The 22,299-nt window shown below is 38.5% G+C and overlaps 2 protein-coding genes across 22 annotated transcripts in view; one reads left to right on the top strand and one right to left on the bottom strand.

The window, feature by feature from the left end:
* LOC126878145 (lachesin-like) overlaps positions 1-21,885 on the top strand; it is a 483,910-nt gene extending 462,025 nt beyond the window's left edge. For 2 of the 5 annotated variants that reach the window (XM_050640681.1, XM_050640678.1), the window contains exons 6-7: positions 6,675-6,843; positions 7,584-21,885. In XM_050640681.1, coding sequence (XP_050496638.1) covers positions 6,675-6,843; positions 7,584-7,672 — 258 coding nt within the window. In that variant the 3' untranslated portion in view covers positions 7,673-21,885. Of the gene's footprint in view, positions 1-6,674; positions 6,844-7,580 lie in introns of those variants that run through there. The other 3 variants (XM_050640679.1, XM_050640677.1, XR_007695569.1) reach the window with 2 other exon arrangements.
* The window catches only part of LOC126878131 (heterogeneous nuclear ribonucleoprotein M-like), a 206,601-nt gene that overhangs the window by 158,753 nt on the left and 25,549 nt on the right, over positions 1-22,299 (bottom strand). The gene's annotated exons all lie outside the window — the stretch shown is intronic.

Here is a 22,299-nt window from a genome sequence, read left to right as displayed (position 1 = left end):
TCTTATTTAGAACTCCATTTATTTGAAATCATCGATAAATCGTTCACGTAATATGAACACACATTTCTCTTTTCGCTATCTACAATTTCTTATTCGAATAATAAGAATTCACATTCAAATAAGTAGAATCAATCGAAAGGAAGTTGTACCAACTATCGTAAACAAGATTAAATTATATATTCTGTTTGTATTTGTTTTAAGATAATGTCACCGGTCTTCTTTATGTAGCTTCAGAAAATTAAACAACGTGATGATAAAGAGCTTTTCATACGACAAAATAATTCCACAAGCTGAACAATTATCTAAAGAATGTAAATTTTGTTACTGCATATTAAATTTCAAAAGTTAAATTTCTGCCATAACATTTATAATATGCCAAAAACAGTATAACCGTGAATCCTCTTTTCCCTAAACCTACGATAAAATTACACCCTCTCAAAGAAGAGCACATGTTCGGATACTTTTGCGATAACGTATCCAAGTATTTAAAAACATTTGCATATCGAAACTGCAAGCTTTAACGAAATCCAAATTCTTTACCCTTTGTAGTTTTAAACGAAGGTTCTCGCGCACGCGTACAAAGAACGTCGACAAGTGTAGCAACTTGTCTGGCTTGCTCGATTTTTCTTCTTTATCTTCCACCAACACTTATTTACACGACACTAGATGTAGGAGAGAGAAAGGGGTAGAAAAAAAGGGACGAAAAGAAAAAAAAAGGAAAGGGAGAATGTTTGTCCTGTGACAGCGCAGTTTCAAAGCAACGTTATTTGCACCTCACACGCACCAACACGAACGAAAATGGTCTCCCGCGCGACGCACACCAACACAGTCGACGACAGCCCGCTTTATGTACAACTGTTTACCTGTCGGATACAATTTCAGGCTCGGATGTCTACAAAAAGCTCGGAACCTGTCCTCGAGGGGGGACGTCGAAAGCTCGTGTTACCTTCATGCGTGACTTGCTACGAAAAACGCGCTATTTCCCGGCATCGGCCGCGGCAAATAAAGGTGGACACATTTCATCGCCTTTGTACTCGCTACCGTGTAACGCGAACTTTCGCTTCTCTCTGAGAAAAACGGGGCACAATGACGCGTCATACGCCCGGCCGCGTAAAATAACGACTACTTCGCACGAGAAATGGCGAAACTTGGAAAATGGTAACGAACTAAACGTGATTAAGACACAGAAAATTAGCTGCTCAACGCTTGTTTGACGATTTTGGATGTCGAGGCGAGTTATTACGTATCGAATCCGATTAAACCGAATAGAATAAGAATAAAGAAATTGGTACGAAGAATACCAAATATTAAGTTTGAATTTGAATTAGAAGTTTGCAATTTATAATTTGTTATGTATATTTAATTTTAGTTCCAACTGTAGAGATTGGATAAATAACTGTAATAGGTTTATATGCATTTTATGTCATTCAAAAGACGAGAAGAAACTTCGTAATACGGTTAGAAAATTTTGAGGGTATTTCCACATCTGTATTATTGCTAAAACATTCTGGAAGTAAAGTAAGAAATTTTGCAAGGATATAAGTATAAAACTAGTGTTAATAAAGACTTCTAAACTGATGAAGACATTAGCGACAACGAGGTTCTTCAAAAATATTTTATTCTTTCCTTCTGACGTGTACATTCGAACGAGTTGGCTAGGAGCTGGCGAGAAATCGCAAAATAAAAGGCAATCTTACGGGTGCAACAGCAGATGGCTATCTCTGCCCGATCTCAACAAATGAGGAAACAATTGGACCAAGGAACAAGAATATCGCTGACTTCGAATTGGAAAATATGCTTCGTAGGAAATGAGACGGGTTTCTGGGAAATGCTGGCCATGACAAGGTAACCACCTGTTTTTGCCATTTATACGTTCGCAGCAAGTGTATCGCCGGATTTCGTGGTGCGAAAATAAATAATTCTGCTGCTTAAGGAAACTCGTAGCTCGAGATTTCTTATATTTCCGCTTTTATATCGCACTTCCGCAAAATTCTATTTATAAAAAATCAAATCCTAGAAAAAGAAGCTGAAAGTTTCTAAATGTAAAAAAAAAAAGAGAAAAAAATGCGAAATAAATTTTAACAATTCGATATAGGTACTATCGCTATAGTCTCAAAATAAAATCAGTTAAACGTAAAGAGAGATACAAAAATAAAGATTGTCTATCGCCTATGCAATTGTCTGATTCCGTGTTAAAACATTTTTCACTTGGTCGTTGCCCAAAGGAATAACTTTAATTTCGCGCATAGTATCCATCACGATAAATTGAACCCGGAGTAGCACAGTCTCCAACGTTCTAAAGCGATTTCACGTAATAAAGAGAACCGTTCGAGTGATCCTGGAGGATTCAATCAAAGCTGAAAGGCTATCGATTTAAATGAAGTAGATAAATTAAGATCAGATCGGGGTAGGGAAAAAGAAAAAAGCGAACTCGAGAAAGGCGAGAAAAGGCGATATAAGTCGAGGGGGGAAATGTCAGGACGGAGGAAGAAGGAAAGAATCTGGGGACAAGGGAGTCGTTATCAGGGCACAGGAGAAGACTGATAAGACAAAAGTAGTAACGTGCTGGGTGGAAACCATTCCAATGGACCATTGAGTCCAAGATGTTCCATCCAGTTGCCGAAGATTCTCATGGGATGCCGATTTCTCCTATGATCACGTAATGAGGCTGACGAGACTCCCTTCTCGTTTCCTTCCATTTCCATTTCCTCTTTTCAAGACCATGTAGAACTATGGTCCGGCACGCGCTTAAAACTCCTTCAAATTACGAGCTCCACGATGCAGTGAAATTATCTAGTTCGTTGAACTGCACCGTTCTGTTCGCTGACATCGAATGAAGATCGCGGAAATCTGGCGATCCGCAATCCTGAAACAGTAAAATTCTGATTTTCTCGTTCATCGGATCGGTCGTTATCCTGTACTCGTCTTCGTCGTCAACTTTTCGACGTCGTTTTTATTTGCTCTTTGAAAATCGAGTCCACTCGAACATTCTTCGTCGTCTTGTTTTTGATGAAGTCGAATTCGGACTGGTACCTCGCCACGACGAACAAGAAAATGTTGAAAGATATTTCCAGTAGCTAAAGGTAAGGGAGATTCTTTACGTTGTTTTAAGAAAGTGAACATTGCTCGGATACCTACGTTGTATCGTGTTTCCTTCACAAATTTTTTCACGCTCCTGCTTCAGGCTATTGTACGTATCTTCAACGAGAAGAATTTTTAAAATGCAAAAAGAGAGTATCTTTTTAGCGTTAGCTAGGTACGTAAATTTACATTTTAAAGACTTCTCCTTATTATCTTGTATCTTCGTCTATGTCCAGCCATATGATCGTTCGTTTTCGATAATATACAATATTTATTTTCTATTGTCTCCCACAAATCCATGGTTCCATGGTTGCATTAATATCGAACAATATTTATACAAATATCGCATAAAAAAGAAGGAATCGATATAACCGTGATATATTGCAACGATTGTGTGACACGATGATATTCTCAAACCTCTGATATTTTTTTAAAACACGATTATTGATACTGACATAACCGTGAACTGATCGAATTAATAACAGGTAATCGAAACGAACAATGTGACATAATTGATTTAAAACAGGAATTTCTATATTAAAAGAAATATTTGCACTCATTCAAATATCAGAGAAGGATCAATGTTGGTGATTTTTAAAAAGAGAGCATAGAGAGTAGAGTGATTGGGTGATTTAATACTAAACCAACCGTCCAGGAAGATGAAGTAGAGGAGAAATGCGGTTCTACGAAGGTAAGTAAGTGGTTGTGGTAAACAGTAAAAAAAAGTAGAAGGTCCTGATTTTGAGGTAGGTCGACTGTAATTGGGGTGCGCGGTATCCCATTGTACAGAAAATTAGGAAGCGGATTTTATAGCTACGTTTTAACGACCCTGGTACAGGACTTTTCTAATTAAGAGCTTACCATCCGTGTTGTTAATAGCTTATTTTGTCGCTAAGAGGATTATTAGAAATTTTTAAGAGGTTTAAGCTTGCGAAGGGTTTTAGTTGCTCAAAGGGGTACAGAACACTAACCACGTCGAGATTTTGTTGCGCGCATAAAACGATAATTATTTCCTCCTGCTCTGCGTATATCTAAAAATGTTCGATACAACTCTCACATGTACGAAAATTGATACTAAAAAATAAATCGTTTAACAGAACGTCAAAAACATGACGCGTTAAATGATACCGATCGCAAAACAATTGTGATAGACGCGTGAAAATAATTGACGAATTTAACGACGGATTTTTCTGTGACATGATATCAATGCAACTTGAAATTTCAAATTTCACCGGTACAAAAGTTTGACCGCGTATATGCTCGTTCGCGTTGAACACGAACGAAGGGATGGAACGAATACATCCGTTATTAGCTCGTCATACACGAGACTCGGATTAACCGTGTACTTTCCAGTGAAAGTTTCGCATATTATTCTGCGTTATATCGCGGACGTAGATAACAGAATGGCAGGAAGAGAGCGCGGCTTATCAAGTTCGTAGGTTGCAACTTTCTCGTCCGATTGATTATATTTTGAACAACCCAGGAGAGGTCGTGTTCTCAAACGTATAACAAAAATGGATCGTTTATTTAATATATTTTAACTCAACATGTTTTTAATTGTATCTTGTGCCATTCAATATGGATAAGAAATTAATAATTTTGTTACATTTGTACGCTTTGAATTACTTAAACTTTTCTTTTAATGAAACATTTGAACCGGGTTGTGGTACAAAGTCCCATTTTTAAATATGTATATATTAGACATGTTGTAATGAATTGCATCCTCTGTTCTTTGTCTATAGAAACATTTTTCAATTAGAAACAATATACGGTATATGATACGGCAAACTCTGTTCTTTGTCTATAGAAACATTTTTCAATTAGAAACAATATACGCTATATGATATGGCAAACGTGTTCTAGGGTCGTACATGTTATCAGATACAAATTCTGTACGACAAATATTAATGAAACAATGTACATACCTATTTCTTATTAACCGATTCTTAGTTCATTTTAATAATGCTATTCCTAGGATTTCTAGCATTTAAAGGAAAATATCATCGGTATTTTTAACGTATCTGATAATAAATATTGTTCATGATCGTCTCACAGCAGAACATTAACGTGACAAGCATTAACGTGAAAAACCATCGTGCACGCACTCGAGGCGCTTTTTCCGTTTATTTACGAGAAACTTTGAAGGTGATGGGGACAGCCACGAGGAAAAAAGAAATTCGAGAAAACGAGTTTCAAGAAATTTCGCGAAAGATGTCCTCCCTGAAGATGGTCTTAAGATGGCACGTAAGAGCAGTGCACCGAAGGCTCGAGTTGCAGATCATTTATTTAGAAATCCGTCTCGGCTCTGACGACACCGGCACCGCTTCTAGCTCCCTCAGCAGCGAGCATCGACCCTCACGACCCCTGTTAAAGAGACACTCGCGAGGAACGTCGAGTGGAACAGGCGCAGGATAAACAGAACGTTTCCAGGGCTCTGGCACTATGTACCGGTGCAAGTTCGGACGGTGCTCCGTGTTAGCCTTTCTGAATCTATGTGTACAAACGCTCGAGAAGGAGGACGTGGAAATCTAAACGAAATCGTGACGGCCAGGGCGGATTTTCAGCGCAGAGAATAAAAGTACGATGAGTCGAGAAGTTTCGTAACAAGAAACTGCAATATCGTTACTGTCGTAGAAATTCGCTGACTACACGTCTGAGGAAAATAGCGAGACCAATCCTTTACGGTAAAGGATGTTTAAGTGTGTAAGTACAGAGTAAAAGTGTTTATTTGATGATGAAGTTTCCGATGAAAGTACTTGAAATTTTATTGAAATTCTAGAGAGACCATTGGTGCGTATATAGGGGATTGACAGGTTGACAGGTTGACATTCAACTTTCGTATTTTTAGTTCACTGCTAGTCTGTACTTGATTGATTTATATTTCTGAAATACCCCGTATAGAAAGATACATTAATATTGCAGGGTTTGACGATGATCCTGTGAAGATCACGATTGATCTGACACGTCACAATGTTATAGTATCCGACAATGCGTTTATTGAACAGCACTGAAACCTGTAGTATCAAATAACGGTCTATTAAAGGAATAGTCTATCGTTAAAGCCGTTACTTCCTTTCAATCATAAAAAGTCTACAATTCTCAAAAAATATATCCGTTTTGAAACAAACGATGAAAATGAAAAGCTTTCAAACAAATGCAGATTCCAAATTGCTCTTAATTTATCAAGTTACTCGCCAGAGGAAAGCAGAGACATTTTTCTATTCATATTTTCTACAATAATACAATCTCTTCTCGTTTAGCAACTTCCAACAACGTAAAGAAATAAATCACAGAGGAGAGAGAGAGAGAGATAGAGAGAGAGGGAGGTTGAGAGAGGACAGCGAGAATTTTTCCCTGCTCCCTCGTATCAACCTCCGTTCAATGACAACAGACGTTCCGACGTACTTCCCAAAAGCTTATCTCCCACGTTCCTCGACCAACAGTTCCAACTTCCAGCCCTCGAATAAAAGGGAGGAAGTTGCCACGTTGGTGGTCTCCGATCGTCCTTCATTTCGCGTTCTCCGCGTTTCAGAGTACGATTCGACTTTTCAACGTTGCTCGACTCAAAGTTCCCTTTTTGATCATTGTTGCAGATAATCACCTACGACCCGACCAGAGGCGGCGTATCCGTGGTCACGGAAAAGGGTGACATCACCAAGAGTTTTCTACTGGTGCAGGAAGCAAAGCCATCGGACTCTGGCCGGTACACTTGTAATCCCAGCAACGCTCAATCAAAATCGATCACCGTTCACGTACTCAATGGTGAGTAATTTCGACTTAATTACGGGCCGTCTCTTTACCCGGCTCGTTATCAAATCTAAACAGCGACGGTACTCGTAAATGGTTTTTCGCATCGGATCGTTAGTGGGGATCCGACTCTTAAGCAAGATCTAAATTAATAAACGGCTTCGTTTTCTCGAATTTCTTTTACCAGACGTACTAATAGCGAGGGAACGCGAAGGCGAGCTTCCCCGGATTATTAATTTAAAATTGATGAACGTCAAACGAAGAATAGGAAAGAGGGAGAGAAAGAGTTTCAAACAGAGAACACGAGATCTGCTTTCGACACACACGTTTAATTAATGAATTCATTGCTTCGGTTTAACAGAATTTCCGTGTAAAACACCAACACGATTGCAACTGATGTTTGCACACTTCAACGTATTTGTACGTGACGCACCATTGAAACGACTAAATGTGTAGACTAAACGTACAGACGTGTGCGCGTATGTAGTGTATCTACATATGCATGAGGAAGTATCCGAATGTAGGAACGTTAACACGATGGCTTCACGGCCTTAGTAACAAAGTCAGTTTGCCATCGTAATTAGCTCGACTAGATGGAATTAAAGTACACCCTGAAACTTCGTCGACTTCGACCGTATACATCTTTATGTCGCGAACAGCAGATCCCAGCCAATATACTTTGACAACGTATTACTAGTCGTATCGCGAGATGCGGTGCCTTCAGAAAATTTAAGTGTTGTCCTCTGTTTCAGGAGAGTATCCCGCGGCAATGCAGCACGGCGGTCAAGCCAAGCAACCGAGGCTCTACTCCCTTCTGCTCTGTCTGTGTCTGCTGCTTTACTAACCGTTTTATTCCGGAAACGCTATTCCCCTTCTTTCTTCGCGTGGACGAACGGTAAACGAAAGACTTCCGCCGTGAGATCCAACGATCAGGGGTCGATCGCTGCCCCATCGAGGAAAGTACGCGCGTTCGTGCAACCGGAAATCGCACGGTGCGGTGGTGCAGTGATCCAGCGAACACCTAACCACGACGCCGGTACGTCGATGAAATAGTGTATGCGAACGTTTGCGTCACGTCGACAGTCAATACGCGACCTCGTCGACGCTGTTAAAAGTTTCAAAGTTCGAGACGAACTGATGCGAGAATTACGTGACAGCCCTGTGAAAGCGCGAGAGTTGGTCCGAAACGTAACGTGGCGTCGCGGGTTCCGTATGCGCGCGATCTGAAACGAACTACGACGTCGAGAGCGATGATGCGGCAACGTTTCGACGACGCAACCAAGTGACTGATCGTAATCGAGAACGAACACGCACTACGCTACGTAATAGCTCTTGACACGAGAATAACGTTGTCTTGACAGTGGGTCGCGGAATGAAAAAGCTCGAAGCAGCCGTAAAACGGAGCAGCGAACTGAAACGGTGAAAGACAAAGAATCAGCGATCGAGAGGAAGACGCAGAACGGAACAAGCATCGGGACAAGAGTGAATCGGAGTATCAAAGATCGTCTTTCCTTGCGTTTGAAAAGTGCGTAGATACGAAAAGGGGAAGATAGAAGGTAGACGAGTGAAAAAGAGAAAGTACAAAAAGAGAAAGCTATGTGAGTCATAGACCGACGGATTCGTTTTCGTACGTCGTCGAATCGAAAAGGGTGAATCGTTGCCACGCAACCGTAATTTTGATCGCATCCAGGGTATCGCGATGCTGTACACTAATATCGATATCTGTTAGGCAGAAGGACGATCAAAAGATCGTTAAAGATCGAAATGATTAAGATCGAAAAGCTAATGGCCAAGTTCGATCCGCCTATAATCGCGTCCAAACTCGCGGCCTCCACGCTGAAATCGCTCAGCACCACTTAGTTCCGGAACTGAAGCCCTCGTTACGTCGATATTTATACGCGATACGCTTTCGATGGAAACAATGAGTTGGTGATCTCTCGTGCGACGAATGAAACTAAAAAAAAAAATAAAATTACAAAAAAAGAAAAAGAGGATCTCTCTCGATAAGAATTCTAGTCATGTAAGAATCAACTTCTCGAACTCACACGTTTTTTCTAACGGATTCATCTACTCTACTTTTCATTCGTTTCACCAACATCACGTTCTATTCAGTCGTTTCTCTTACGTGTCATCTATTTACGTCGTCTCTTTCTCGCACGGTTGCTTTCAACGCCAACCGGTCACATGTAAGGCGGTCTAATTTACGAGACACGAGCATGATCGCGATCCACGTGTTACGTGGAACGGAAGTCAGTATACGATTAAGCGTAACGAATGAATTTCACAGGCTGACGCACGCTGGCGAAACTCGACTGCGACCGAGCAATTAATTTACCGTTATCACGACTCGATCATAATAAGTTTATTTACTTCGGCGACCGATACACACACACATACACCACCACGAGCAAATTTCCACCGTATGGCAAAACTGACGTTTCACGCAAATCGATTAATGCGGACGGTGTACTTACACACCACAAAATAAAACGCCTGTTAAAACGCCGAACCGAATGTGTCGTTGGCTTATTGCATGAAAAAATACCCGCCAAGTTCCCAAAAAATAAATTAACAGTAGGATGAATCGATGTATTGTTCGATGGTTATGAAAAATTTATTTTATGCTATTAATGGACTCATTTTTATCTTCCTTTTTGGTATCGTCATATTTATATAAATACACGCAGATGTAATTATTTTATCTCTCTGTAATACGGCATTAAATACTTTGAAATGTTATCTCGTTAACCCACTGCACCGTCGATACGATGGGTAAATATTTTAATAGCTAATCCTGGGAGAAGATGTTTTATTTGGTAAATTGATCAATCTGATCGAAACGTTGTAATTTATACCGTAATAATCTCACCAGAACGAAATTGAAGTATCATGCAGAATATCCAATATAATGCAGAATATTCATGCAATTTTAACGAGAGTATAAATTTTATTTTTTTTTTCACGAGCGTGAAACGTAGATCAATATCGCGTCTTTTTTTTTCATACCCAAGCCGAATGATAGTTTCCGAACAATTTATTTCAAAACTCAATTGCAACGTGCGTCTTTTCTCGTACGGTAATGCTCGAAACTGCGAACTCGCATTTTCATTGTTCCTGGTTTTAAAAAAATCGTCGACGGTTGTGTCGAGAAAGTCGATTCGAGGAATCGATCGCATAGAGCAGAGCAAAAGAAAAAAGAAGAGAAGCGAACGGGGCCAAGGAGTAATAGACCGAAGCAAAATGGAACGGATGGAACACTCGATAGAAGGTATAAGACGCGTTAAAAAAACTGCTATGAACGTATTTGTCTAATCGATTGGCAGAACGTGAACGAATAGGATGCACGCGGTCGAATTAACTTTCCTAATTTGCTCCCTTCACGAGCTGGCTATTCATCATCGCCGAGCAAAAGTTCAACTTCGAAATGGAATTTGGTATAATAGCATCCGTCATAATCCGTGTCACTCACGGGATAACAACGTTGTTCCTCGTAGCAAATAAAAATTTATTTAAATCCATTCACCTAGGATTTAGCCTGAGAAAAAGTTAGGTCAAACGAACATTTATTCATGGATTGTTATAAAACTTTTAAAAGCATGTAATTTTAGAGACAACAACGTTACCAAGAGCTTTTCAAATATTTATGTAACAAACGTTTTTAATCGTTAATTCCAAGTTCCTGGTTTTTCGAATTTCATTCTACAAATGAAATTGTCTTCGAATGCTTTCCAATTACCAAAATAATCCTCTTCGGTTTCTGAAATGCACGACGGATTAATTAGAGCAAACGGTTGGTGGTCTTCTCTGTGTAAATGCGGACACACATAAAAGATGATTTTATGCATTCTCGATTCGATTTGATCTTTAAAACTCCGGAACATTCATATTCGACGATGCGTTCAATCCCTCCACTGCCAACAACGATGAACGATATTCGAACAAAATGCAATAAAAATAAATACGATATAACTATCGTAGTAATCGTGTATCGATATCAGTATTTCTCGAAAGATTGCATTACTCTATCCACATATCAATCATACGAGCGATACTAACGTCGCGAACGTTTCAGAAATAATATCGCGAATGTTTGAGAAATTGAATTTTTTTCCACGTCGATTCGATAATTTTAATCTTCCATCGTTCTTTGGACGAGAAAGTGCACACGCGGATTGAAATCTGACTGAATTGCAGAACAATCGTCAATTGCAAATATGTATACAACAATTACGTATGAAATCCGAGCCGATAATAAATCTCGAACGCTTTTATACTCGACACGATTTTATATATTGACCTTTTAGGTGGGATCTTTTCTCCCGCAATAATGGAAACGAACGATCAGCCGTCGATACGAAAGAAATGCAAAATAAATTGGAAATGCCGTTTCTTAAGTACGTCCGTAGCCAATCGTTTGTAACGCAATTGGAGAATAATAAATTCGATGCAAAATATCTTCTTAAGCGAATAAATTAAATTTAATGGCCGTTTAATGGGTGAAACAGGCTCGATAAAAACGATCGGTTCTTTCTGTCGTTGAAGCTCATACAAAACAGGGAAACGTCAACTAATCGGTTTTATATCAAAGTTTATCCTACGGAAGCACAAATTATCCGTTCCTCTACAATTTCATAATATATTTGTTATATTATAATTATTCTATTATACTACCAACAGGTAAAGCTGTGATAATTTATTTTATTTGTAATACACAAAACGATTCGTTATCCTGTTGTTTATATAATTTCATAGATCCATTAGCTGTTTCTAAGAAATTTCTACCTGTGAATCTAACAAATTATTCGGTACGAGGAAATTAAACGAAAATGGACTTACGCTCTTCTCGAGATTGTATGTTCTTGCTCTTCATATGCAATCAAATTATGGGAATAAGTATAAAAACGAAGAAGAAAGAGCGAGAAAAACTATGAATAACGAATGAACAGGAACCGTGGCGAATATTTTAATCCGAGGACCTAGCCAACGAAACGAAGGTCGAGTAATATCTACTGGCGAACAAACGTGATTAAAAAACTTTGCCTGGGTCATAATGCAGCGGGTTGATTACATGTAAGAACGTTTCCCTGCTGACTACGCGAATATAATCGCATCTCCATAACGTCCACGATATCATGTGAACCTCGCGAGAAATAATGATTGCTGGTTCGAGCTTGATTTTGGCTTGTTCTTACCTCTTCCGTTTCATAGTGTGCTGTTGGATCGCGCGCGATTGCGGTAAATTTTTTTTCCTACCTGAAAATCGGACGATTTCTCCACAAAAGGGGGGAAGGAACGGAAAAAAGCATCGAGGGAAAAGAGAACGTGAAACGGGTGAAAAATAAAGGTTGAAGGAAGGGAACGAGAGAGAGACAGACAGATAGACAGACAGAGAAAGAAAGAAAGAGAAAGAGACGAAAAAAAAAAAGAAAGAACATAGGAAACAAGGGCAAAGACGGCGGTAGCGGCTGCAACAACGCCGGCATTCGCCGCTGCTCCGCCGCCATTTATCAAGCTAAACGCGAGGTGCACCGCATAATGTTCACGCCGAGGTTCTCCACCCTCGGCCCTTGAGTGGAGACGCCTGCATTGCATACTGTGCTCATGTATCGCCACAGAAATTCGTGTGCTCGCGCGTACATCTGCACACTAGTGTACACACGCAGACATAGCTTCCCAGAAACGCTCGAATTACGACGATTAAACGCTGACCGATCGGAATCGCTACCTGACCGTTGCTCTCTGCTTTCACGATCGCTCATCCATTGTAGTACTAACATTAAAGGATGACTCGATACATTTAACGTGAATAAACATTTTAGAATTATTTGTAAAATAGTTTTGCTTTCCTTCTTTCGAACGTGAGATTGAAAGTAGATGATTTATGGATGATTCTTTAAATCTTTCTTTTTTGTTTCCTATTAGTGGTAATATATTGTGACGAAATATTATTTTAATTGTAGCCTTAAGTTTGGTTTCTGGTTCAATATCGCTGATTATGTTTGATCCTTCAATATTTATCGATTATTAATAGACTATCTGCTTCAACATCATCCAAAGATTCATAAATATTTAAGAAATTATGTCTCCATACGACTTTCTCTTAATTATCGAAATAAAAATAAAAAACATACGAAAAGAATTGACAAGAACAAACAAGTAGAAATTGAAATTTAATTTCCTTCGATACGAAAGTGCATTATACATCTGTATACCGATGGTACCTGATAGATTGATATCGTGGTATACTCCATTTCGAATTAATTCCGGAGCTAATTAACAGCTAGTCGTGGGTTAAGATTTGATTTATGAAATTACGAAATATTAAATGGTCATAAATCATTAATATTACTATACTATTTTACTGGATGTAGTCGTACTTCAGTTTCGGATAAACTCGTTAGCTCTTGATACCTGTTAACCGCGTTTAGGAATAATTTATGACTATGGAAATTCATGTCCCTCGAAATTATATCTTTGTTACGATGGCTAAAAGGACGACGCGACGCGATAAAGTGCGCCGTGGTGCAATACAAAAGCTCGTGGCGTTATAAAATATTACGTTACGATAAGGCGCTATTATTCTCGTTTCATCGCGTTAGATATAATGTTACATCACTGGCATAAATTAATGAATGGCTATCGTTTGTTATTTAGTAATATTTTATTCTAAGAAAGACGTCCTGGAAATAACTGACATTATTCTTCATTATCATTATCGTACGAACAATATGTTGAAGAGAAAATACAGAAAATTATCCATAAAATTTCACCACGTCGGAAAATTTTTCATCCCTATAATCTTCGTAAATTTCGTTCGTTGATAAAATTCTAATTGCAATAATTGCAGTCGAGTATTGGCATCGCTGTATTTTGCGATAATTTAATAGCAAAAAAGAGCTTACTTCTCCTTCAATACAAGAAAACGTACCAAAAGGAAAGGTGTAGATCAAATAGTGATGTCGAAATAAAATGACTGCGCGACATGCAAGAGAAATTTATCGATATTTCCATCCGCGTTCCCCTTTTTACGAATATCACGAATAGTTTCCATGAATACGAAACGAAACAATATCTGCCGTGCAAGTCCAGCACTCTGTCCCTTCTTTCAGTGTCAGGAAAATCTGCTTTAATTGAGAACTAAATCTGTTTTACTCGAAGCTAAATGAAAATATTTGCTTTTTGACGTTGAACTCCCTAACAAACATCGTTATTTTACTTGCTCGAAAAGTATAAATATATATATATATATATATATATATATATATATATATATATATATATTTATATATATATATATATATATATATACATATCGTCGTGCAAAGAGGCACGTGTATATATACATATATGCATGTAATGCATGTGTACAGAAAGAAAGAGCCGTTGCAAAAGAAGAATCAGAAGAAGCAGGCGACCATGAAAAGACGTCTCTGCCCAAAGGAGAGGATATATATCTCGGACTTCTTCATTTAACGACGCGATGGTCAGTTCTCGCAGTATTCGCCACGATTCACAAGCGTTGGAATAAAAATTCATAGGATTTTGCCGGTCTGAATTATGAATGCGAACGTTTTAATCATTGCCACGACAGTGGCGGAGAAATGGTCGGGTCACAATTATATAAACTACCGTGTATCATACAAATGCATCTAAACTTTTGTGCCCGTGTAATTTCCAGGTTATACGGGAAACCAGCAACCGGTGTAGATTATATTGAAAGCGTTCGTGGCTCGGTATTGTTATTTCCATGGTCGTGCCGGTGACACTAAAAATAACGTTTATTTCTGCCGGCGATAAATACCGAAGGAAAAGCTCGGACGGGAAACCGGCGAAAGGAAAAAGGAAAATATACGAAAGGACAGTTGCTTGGATAAACAAAGATAATACCCGAGCCCGACCTTATTGATCGTTTCTCGTTAACGCGACACTAACCGTCTACTACTTATTTTCGTAAACGGTCGTAGAAGCTTCCACATCGTTCAGCGTGCAACGTGTGCGCACGATCAGCTGACGCGAAGAACCATTTAGCGAAAATAGAAACGAAAATACGGATCTGCACGGAGGAGAGAAATTTTGACAGTGATTCATGCCTGCGTGTAACCTATTTCTATTCGATTCGCTATCGAAATATTCTGCTTTTTTTTCCGATATTTTTTATTTCTCAACCCTTTTTTTCATACCGTCTACTTTTTTCTTTTTTATTAAAAGAAGTTAGAACGAAGGGTAAGCGACCCAGATTAAAAGTGAACTGGGAACGAAAAAGATTCGAAAATGTGTTTTACATCGTACAAAGGGAGCGTAGATAAAGATGGGAAAAAAAGAACGTAGGGAAATGAGAAGACGTCTGTCCATAAAGAGAAGGATAGTACTCGTCTTGCTTTAACGACCATAGCTACATCACGCTCGCCACGTCATTTATTCCCCGAGAAATGAAGATATCGCTAAAGAAATATGTACATATTTGTCTTTTGTCACGGCCTGAAAAATAATCACAAATAGTGTTGGCAAGCTGCGGGAACCATAGCCAGTTGACTATTACTCTGTCGTCGTGCACAACAGGGAATAACGAACGCGAGACAGATTTTAACGATCGTTTTTCTACGTTTGTGTCTTCCTGAAAATTCATTTCAATAGATCTATAGCAGGAAATTAAAGATGATTTATAATTAATCAAAACTATTTAAACATAAAAAATAACTAAATAGAATACCAGTGGTTTTATAATTTTATATTTCATTGCCTTCAAACTAAAAAACATTTATCTAAGTAGTTTATTATTTATACTGTGTATATTCTGAAAATTGTTTTCTAACCGCTCGTAACTTTGAATCTCATTAAATTAGCTGCTTAAAATGATTTCTTCTCATAGAAATTATTATGCGGAAAATAACAAATAATAAATTACTATCTTAGAGAACTATCTTAGAGAATATATTCGGAAATAAAATATTAAACCACGTAAACTACGATTGCAAAATATTTTTGATTATTACTTTTGTTACGATAACCAAAAGCTAATTACAGGTTTGATCTTATTACGTGTATCTGACATAAAGAACAGTGTATCAGATGATGCGACGCATGAGATCGATAATGCATTAACTGTACCCGGGGGGTGTGTGCAATTTCATACCGCGTTAATTGACGATTAATTTCAAATTTGCAATTTGGAACTTATAACTCCAACTTCTATTTCATTATCGTGCATGTTAGGACGTGTGCAAAATCGATGAATTATTTTTGCTCAACAAAAAGATACATATCTCGTCATTCATCAAAACACGTACAACTTCCAACCATGACTTTTAAAAAATATACCAAGCAATGTTCATTTTTATAATAACAGTAAAACTAAGTATTTTTCAAAAGAATCGCTTCTATAATACGATTCTTATACTTCATTTTTCTTAGGATCAAAAAGACCAAAAAGGCTGATTATTAGAGATTAGTAAATTGGAAAAACGAATTCTGTTTATTTCTAAATTGTTTCTATATTATCCTTTATATGCATACAGCGATATCCAAGATATTTTAGTTGAAAGAAAATTTATTTGAGACCGTAAACAAGCTGAGAACCAATAATCAACGTATTCGAAAATTTCAGGTAATGGAAGCGTACAGCAATTTAATCTTGATATTTTTGCTGTATACGTTTGCCTGAAATGTATGGCTATTTATGAACGAGCAAGATTTCAATTTACAACTTCCATAATCATAATAAAAAGACGTGAACGTGGTCTAGAAACGTAATTTGCATCGGTATGCATCACGTAATTCGCGATGAATTTTCTCTCGACGTTTATGAGTAACGTTGAAAGAAATGTTATTACGAGTTTGGAGTAAAAAGACATTGACAAGCTTTATTTCATTCCGACGAAAATCTAGGAAATATCTTCAAGTTAGTTTCAATTTATATGACTTTTCGACAATTGAAAGATTATATTATTATTAATTTATTTAAGAGATTGTGTTGTCAAACATGTTAATTATATGCACAAACCTTTCTTACAACCTATCTCGGTTATTTATATTCGTATCTTATATTTCCTTTAATATAACTTTCTTAATAAATCAAAATAAGTTAAACCAATCAGACATACCAAAGGAATCTTAACTCGACGACTAAGTAACTTACATTAAACGAAATACTGCAATTGTCAATATATATCGACAACTACATTACACGAATACTAATGATATGATCCTACAAACTTCAAATGTCTGACTATAAACGTCTGTAACCACTTATCGTTCGACCATTCATCTACTGCAACTATTTATCCTTCGATCACACCAAATAATATATGACACCATAACTTCGAAAATTCTTCTATCTACGGCATGCATAATATCACGCAATAACATTCATAAACTTTTAGAAAAAAAAAGCAGGTAACAGAATCAGTCACGGCTGAAAAGAGACAAATTATACCGGGTTCAGAAACACATTTATCATCGTAGCCAATCTAGAGCGAGGCGTGGATGTATTTTTCGTGTATACTATTTCGGTTTGCAATTCCAATAGGTAAATCACGGGGAGCGGTGTGCCAAATGTGTCGTTGCAAACTGGATTAGTATTCACCGCGACACGCGAGCGACCAAGAGAAATCTACATGCCGTTTTATAAGCTTGGCGTATCGTGCATCGAATGAGAAACAACCGGAAGATTCGTCAAACATCGCCGTACACCAGTATCGAAAGCAATTTGCCTATTTTATCGCGAATTTACAATGCGTTTGGTGCAACTCGTTTCGCTTGTGTTACCGTTGAAAATTCCATCGTATTCGTATTCGCACGCGATTCAAACGTCCAATCAGACTTTCACGCTATAACCGTGCTCTACGTTTTTACGGGATCGTTGTAAACATTTTCTACGAAACGTGTATTCAATAATAAACGTTTAATTGATCGAGCATTCACGATAATGCGCGAAATTGTCTGAAGAAGGAAAGACGAGAACGCGTTTCCGACATTGCGATCAAGTGTATACAAGAACTCGAAACAATTTATCATCGGCTGTGTCCCGGGGTTAAATTGACACCAAGTGATACATACTTGAATCGACGGTGTTATTTGCGTATGTGTGAAACGTAAAGGGTCAACGGCGGGCCGTATAACTCTCTTCCTAACTTCGCAAATCGTCGTGGAAATCGTACTCTGCTGTGCATTGGAGTGTTCTCGACCCTTTCGCGCAAGAAAGAAAAGTATAGTAAAAATGAAGTTAAGATATGAAAAAAAAATGTATACACGAATTTTGATAAATTCATCTGAACGTTACTTCAAAGGGAAAAAAAATATCGTAGTCGTTACTTATAAGAGAAACTTACTGATAAGAGAAATTTTGTATATGTTCGATTAATTAAAAAAAAAAAAAGATTTTATCCGTGAAAGGGTTGAAAAGAGAGGAGACAATAGGATTGCCTTTTCATCACTTCAGCCGATTCGTATCGACGAGTTTCTAAACTAGTCTGATTAATCGACGATGATTAACGATCAGTGTACCTTCCTCGGATGTAAATATGTATGAAAATACCGTTTAGTTGTTTAGTTCGCTTAGACAATATCTAACGACGACGACATGCCGCATGACTGTTACACTACGATTCGTTTTGTACGATACGCTGTATATGTATATTTTGACCAACCGACGACAGTTATTATTGTAATCGTTAAACGAAAGGAGAAGAAAAAAGATAGAAAAGAAACTGTGGGAGAATTTGGCGTGAACGTGGAAAAGAAAGTGAAGGAACCGACTGTAATCACCTATCAACGTCGAAAAAGATAAATGGTGCGTCGTCTCACGATATAATCATCATGTAACATAAGAGCTCTGGTAGTTTGACAAATCGAGTGTAAAAGAATTACGTCTACACATTATATCGATATGCGTAAAACTATACACCCGTAAACTAATTGTAACACAACATTACTGTCGTTGTAACGTTATCGCCTAGTCAGTGTAAAAAAATACAAAAGGGAGAGAAAAAAAGAAAAGCAAAAGACAAGAAAAAAGAAGGAAGGACAAAGTGAGAGAGACACTTAATTGGAACCGTATCGGGAGAACTGTGAATATATATTTACCCGTATACCGATCGTTACTACTCGTGTGCACGCGCGTGTGTATGTGTGCGTGTGTGAGTATGTGTACGTCATTATGAGCGTTTTCCTCGGAAAAATATGAAAAAACAAAAGAAAGAAAGAGCGTGGAAGAAAGGAAAAGGGAGAACAAAACGCGTGTCTGTGATTGTGGCTTTTCTAAATCCTTCGCAAAAGCTGTATCATACAACAGGTAGTGACGGCCGACTATTTCTAGCAGGCCGGTAAAGTCAAAAATATTCGAAAGTCGCGCTCATAACGGGGCACATCGTATGAATAAAACCTCTCGCACTCTCGCGGTGTTTCATTTGTCACACTGACTACGAAAGGAAAATGTTCGCGGCTCTCTTACGAGCCAGTTTGCCTTGCTTTCGTTTCTCGGTCATGTTTTCGATCGTACATATATTATTTTCTTGCGCCGATACTGTTGGATTTTCGAGTACTACGAAGAAGGTGGACACAAAAAGATGAATTTTTGGTAATTATTTACATCGAGATTATAAAATTTCGCGATTCGAAAGATATTGAGATATTTTGTCAATCTCCTGAGAAACTTTAGGTACATACACGGCCGTCACTGCAGTTTAGTTTCAGGCATATGTAGATTTAAATACGAAGATCATCAAACATCGAAAGTAAATAACTCGTTATAGCCTCTGTTCGAGTTCTATTTCATTAACCGTGTCGATAAAAATGAAAATTTGTATAGATATGCGCAGTCTAATCAGGTTAGCAAGTGTTCCAATATTTATGCGCGAGAGTGCGTATGCAAAATTGCCGAGAACATTAATGTTGACTTTTAAGACCATAAATATCAGTGGAGCGTAAATCGTTGTAAATAATTGCTGAAAAAATGGCGAAATTCCTCCGGTCTTCAATGGGAAAAACCGTCAGTTGGGTTGTTAGTTTTACAAAAATTAAATTGGAGTATCGTCCACCGAGTCTCCGTTTGCCATTAAAATTCATACCCGTGCGGTGTTACGATTTATGATACAGCGATTGCTGTCGAGCTGCGGAAAACGTTTGCGTTTCTTTCTACGACAAACAAACGGCCGCATCGTGCGAGGGAAAGGAGGCAAAAGGACAACATATGTTCGAGCGTGTGCGCTCCGAGCGAGAACGGGTACGTGTAAATAGTCGTTAGAGCTGGCGTCGCACGTCAAAACGAACAGGGAGGGTGGAAGAGAGAGAGAGAGAGAGAGAGAGAGAAAGGGAGAGAGAGGATAAAAATGGCATAGAGAAGGCTACGGACTGAATCCAAGTGGTCTCGGACCGCGATCCACGGAAAAACTTTCGCAGATTTCGAGGGAATAATGGATCATCGCGCGATGAAAAGGAAATTAAGTCGTAAAGTTTCCACTCTCGAATCTGCGACGCTTCTCCCCGCGGCACGAATAGACTTCTAATTGTGAATATGTAAGTAAGTAGAGTGAGAGAGCCGGGTAAAAATGAAGTTTATTCGAGAAATTAAGAAGCTTGATTGGAAAGATTATAGAAGGTAAGAAGGCGTGGTGAGAGACGGGCTTAATTCGTTCAATGGAGCCGTTCGTTTCGTTAGAAAGAGAGGGGAAGGCGGCAGGGAAAGTGCAAAGAGATGAGAAACGAATGAAACGCGAGAAAATAGGAATAAAATGCGAATAAACGAGGGAAAACGAGGAAAGGAGAGTCTGTATATTATTGCTCATCGACACGGTTCGTACAAGCGGAATTGGCCCTTCGAACATTTTCTAAAAGTTCCCTGTAATGTAGCCGCGTTCTCGCTAAAAATTGTTTTCCGTGATCGTTAAGTTTCCTCTAATCGAAAAGAACAATTCTTCGTGAAAAATTATCGATGAACCTATCGTTACTACTCGAGATTACGTCTATGCACGTGAGACTAATAAGCGCCATCGATCCATTCGAATATGACTGGAACAAAACGGCTCGTATTATTCTGTCCTCGATTAATGGACTGCGATATCAATATCAATCTGCCCGCATTTCATTCGTAATTATTCATCTCGTGTCGATGTTGCAACGCTTCCGACCGAATATCAGGAAAGCATTGATCACTGGTACCTACTCGAAATATGGGTCCGTTTGCATTTTGTTACTCGTTGTTTTACATCTGGCATGCCCTTTTGTATCGTTTATTACACCGGACTCGCTTCGCGTTGCATATCATTAACCTGCGTTCACGGTGTACCCCTTCGAGTATAATATGTTCATCCTTTCTATCCGTATTTGTTCCCCTTGGACCTCGAAATGATTTCGATTAGCAAAGCAGGGATTTGCGGAGCAACACGCTTGTTATCCGGAGAACATCGAAACACGTATTACCCCTGAAACGTGTATTCCAGTTTGCTGTCAGTGTTGTGACAACACTGACAGGCTAGTCCTCTATCATATATACCTTGAATAGCCAATAAATCGAATAAAAAGCGACCGCATTGTATGAATTTCGTCCGGCTGCCAGTTCATACCACGTGAGCCGCATTCGAGTGTAAGAATCGAACAAAAAAGAGAAAAAAAGAGAGCGAGCGAGCGAACGAGCGTGTGTACGTGTGCGTGCGAGCGTGTAAATATTGTCGAATTACTTCAATTAATCGAGACTCGATCGACACGAGCGTTCACTTTAAATGTAACGAAGGAAAAACGATGTAAGCTAGAATATAACGTCGCACTCGACGCGAATCGAAAAGAAGACTCGATTCACTTGTACATCCACTTTAGGTTTTTAAGTTAACACCAATCGACTGCCAATCTAGGGCACGGCGATCAACATGGAACAAAACGAACAAAAAATGAAAAAAACGAAACGACTTTCACATCTGTTTTACATCTAACGACAAAACTTCTTTTGCGTTCTCGGACACGCCGTACCACTTATAGATAGGCTAAAAATATACTTATTAAGTGTTTCGTCTAGCCTACGATGTATATTGTATCTATAATCAGAAATAAATTATCGATCGTAAAGTTCCACGGCGTTCTCAATGTTCCCAAGGATTAATATTTGCTTGCGACAGCGCGTGCCCCGCGATATTGAAATTTTCAACGATTCCTTCGCCGAGCTACGAAAGGATATGTTATTATTCGCGGAACGAAATAAAAGCGTAAGACGAGATCTACGAGCTATCGTTCTACGAGAAAAAATTACAGCTTTATGGACAAACGATAATGGTAAGTATACGGTGTAAATGTAACGATAGAGAGTGAAGAGTACGTCAATTCGGTTTGAATAAAATATCGAAATTATTTCAAACAAATATTCGACTGTTACACGGAATATCTTTTTACTGATAAAAAAATCTACCCAATAATCCTTTATTTGTATCCTTTTTTTTCAATTTATACGTGTATCGAACAGTGCAACTATGTAGAAATTTGTGAATA

This window comes from Bombus huntii, chromosome 2 (genome assembly GCF_024542735.1).
Source record: "Bombus huntii isolate Logan2020A chromosome 2, iyBomHunt1.1, whole genome shotgun sequence".
NCBI lineage: Eukaryota > Metazoa > Arthropoda > Insecta > Hymenoptera > Apidae > Bombus > Bombus huntii.
This window is presented reverse-complemented; position numbering and strand designations above follow the sequence as displayed.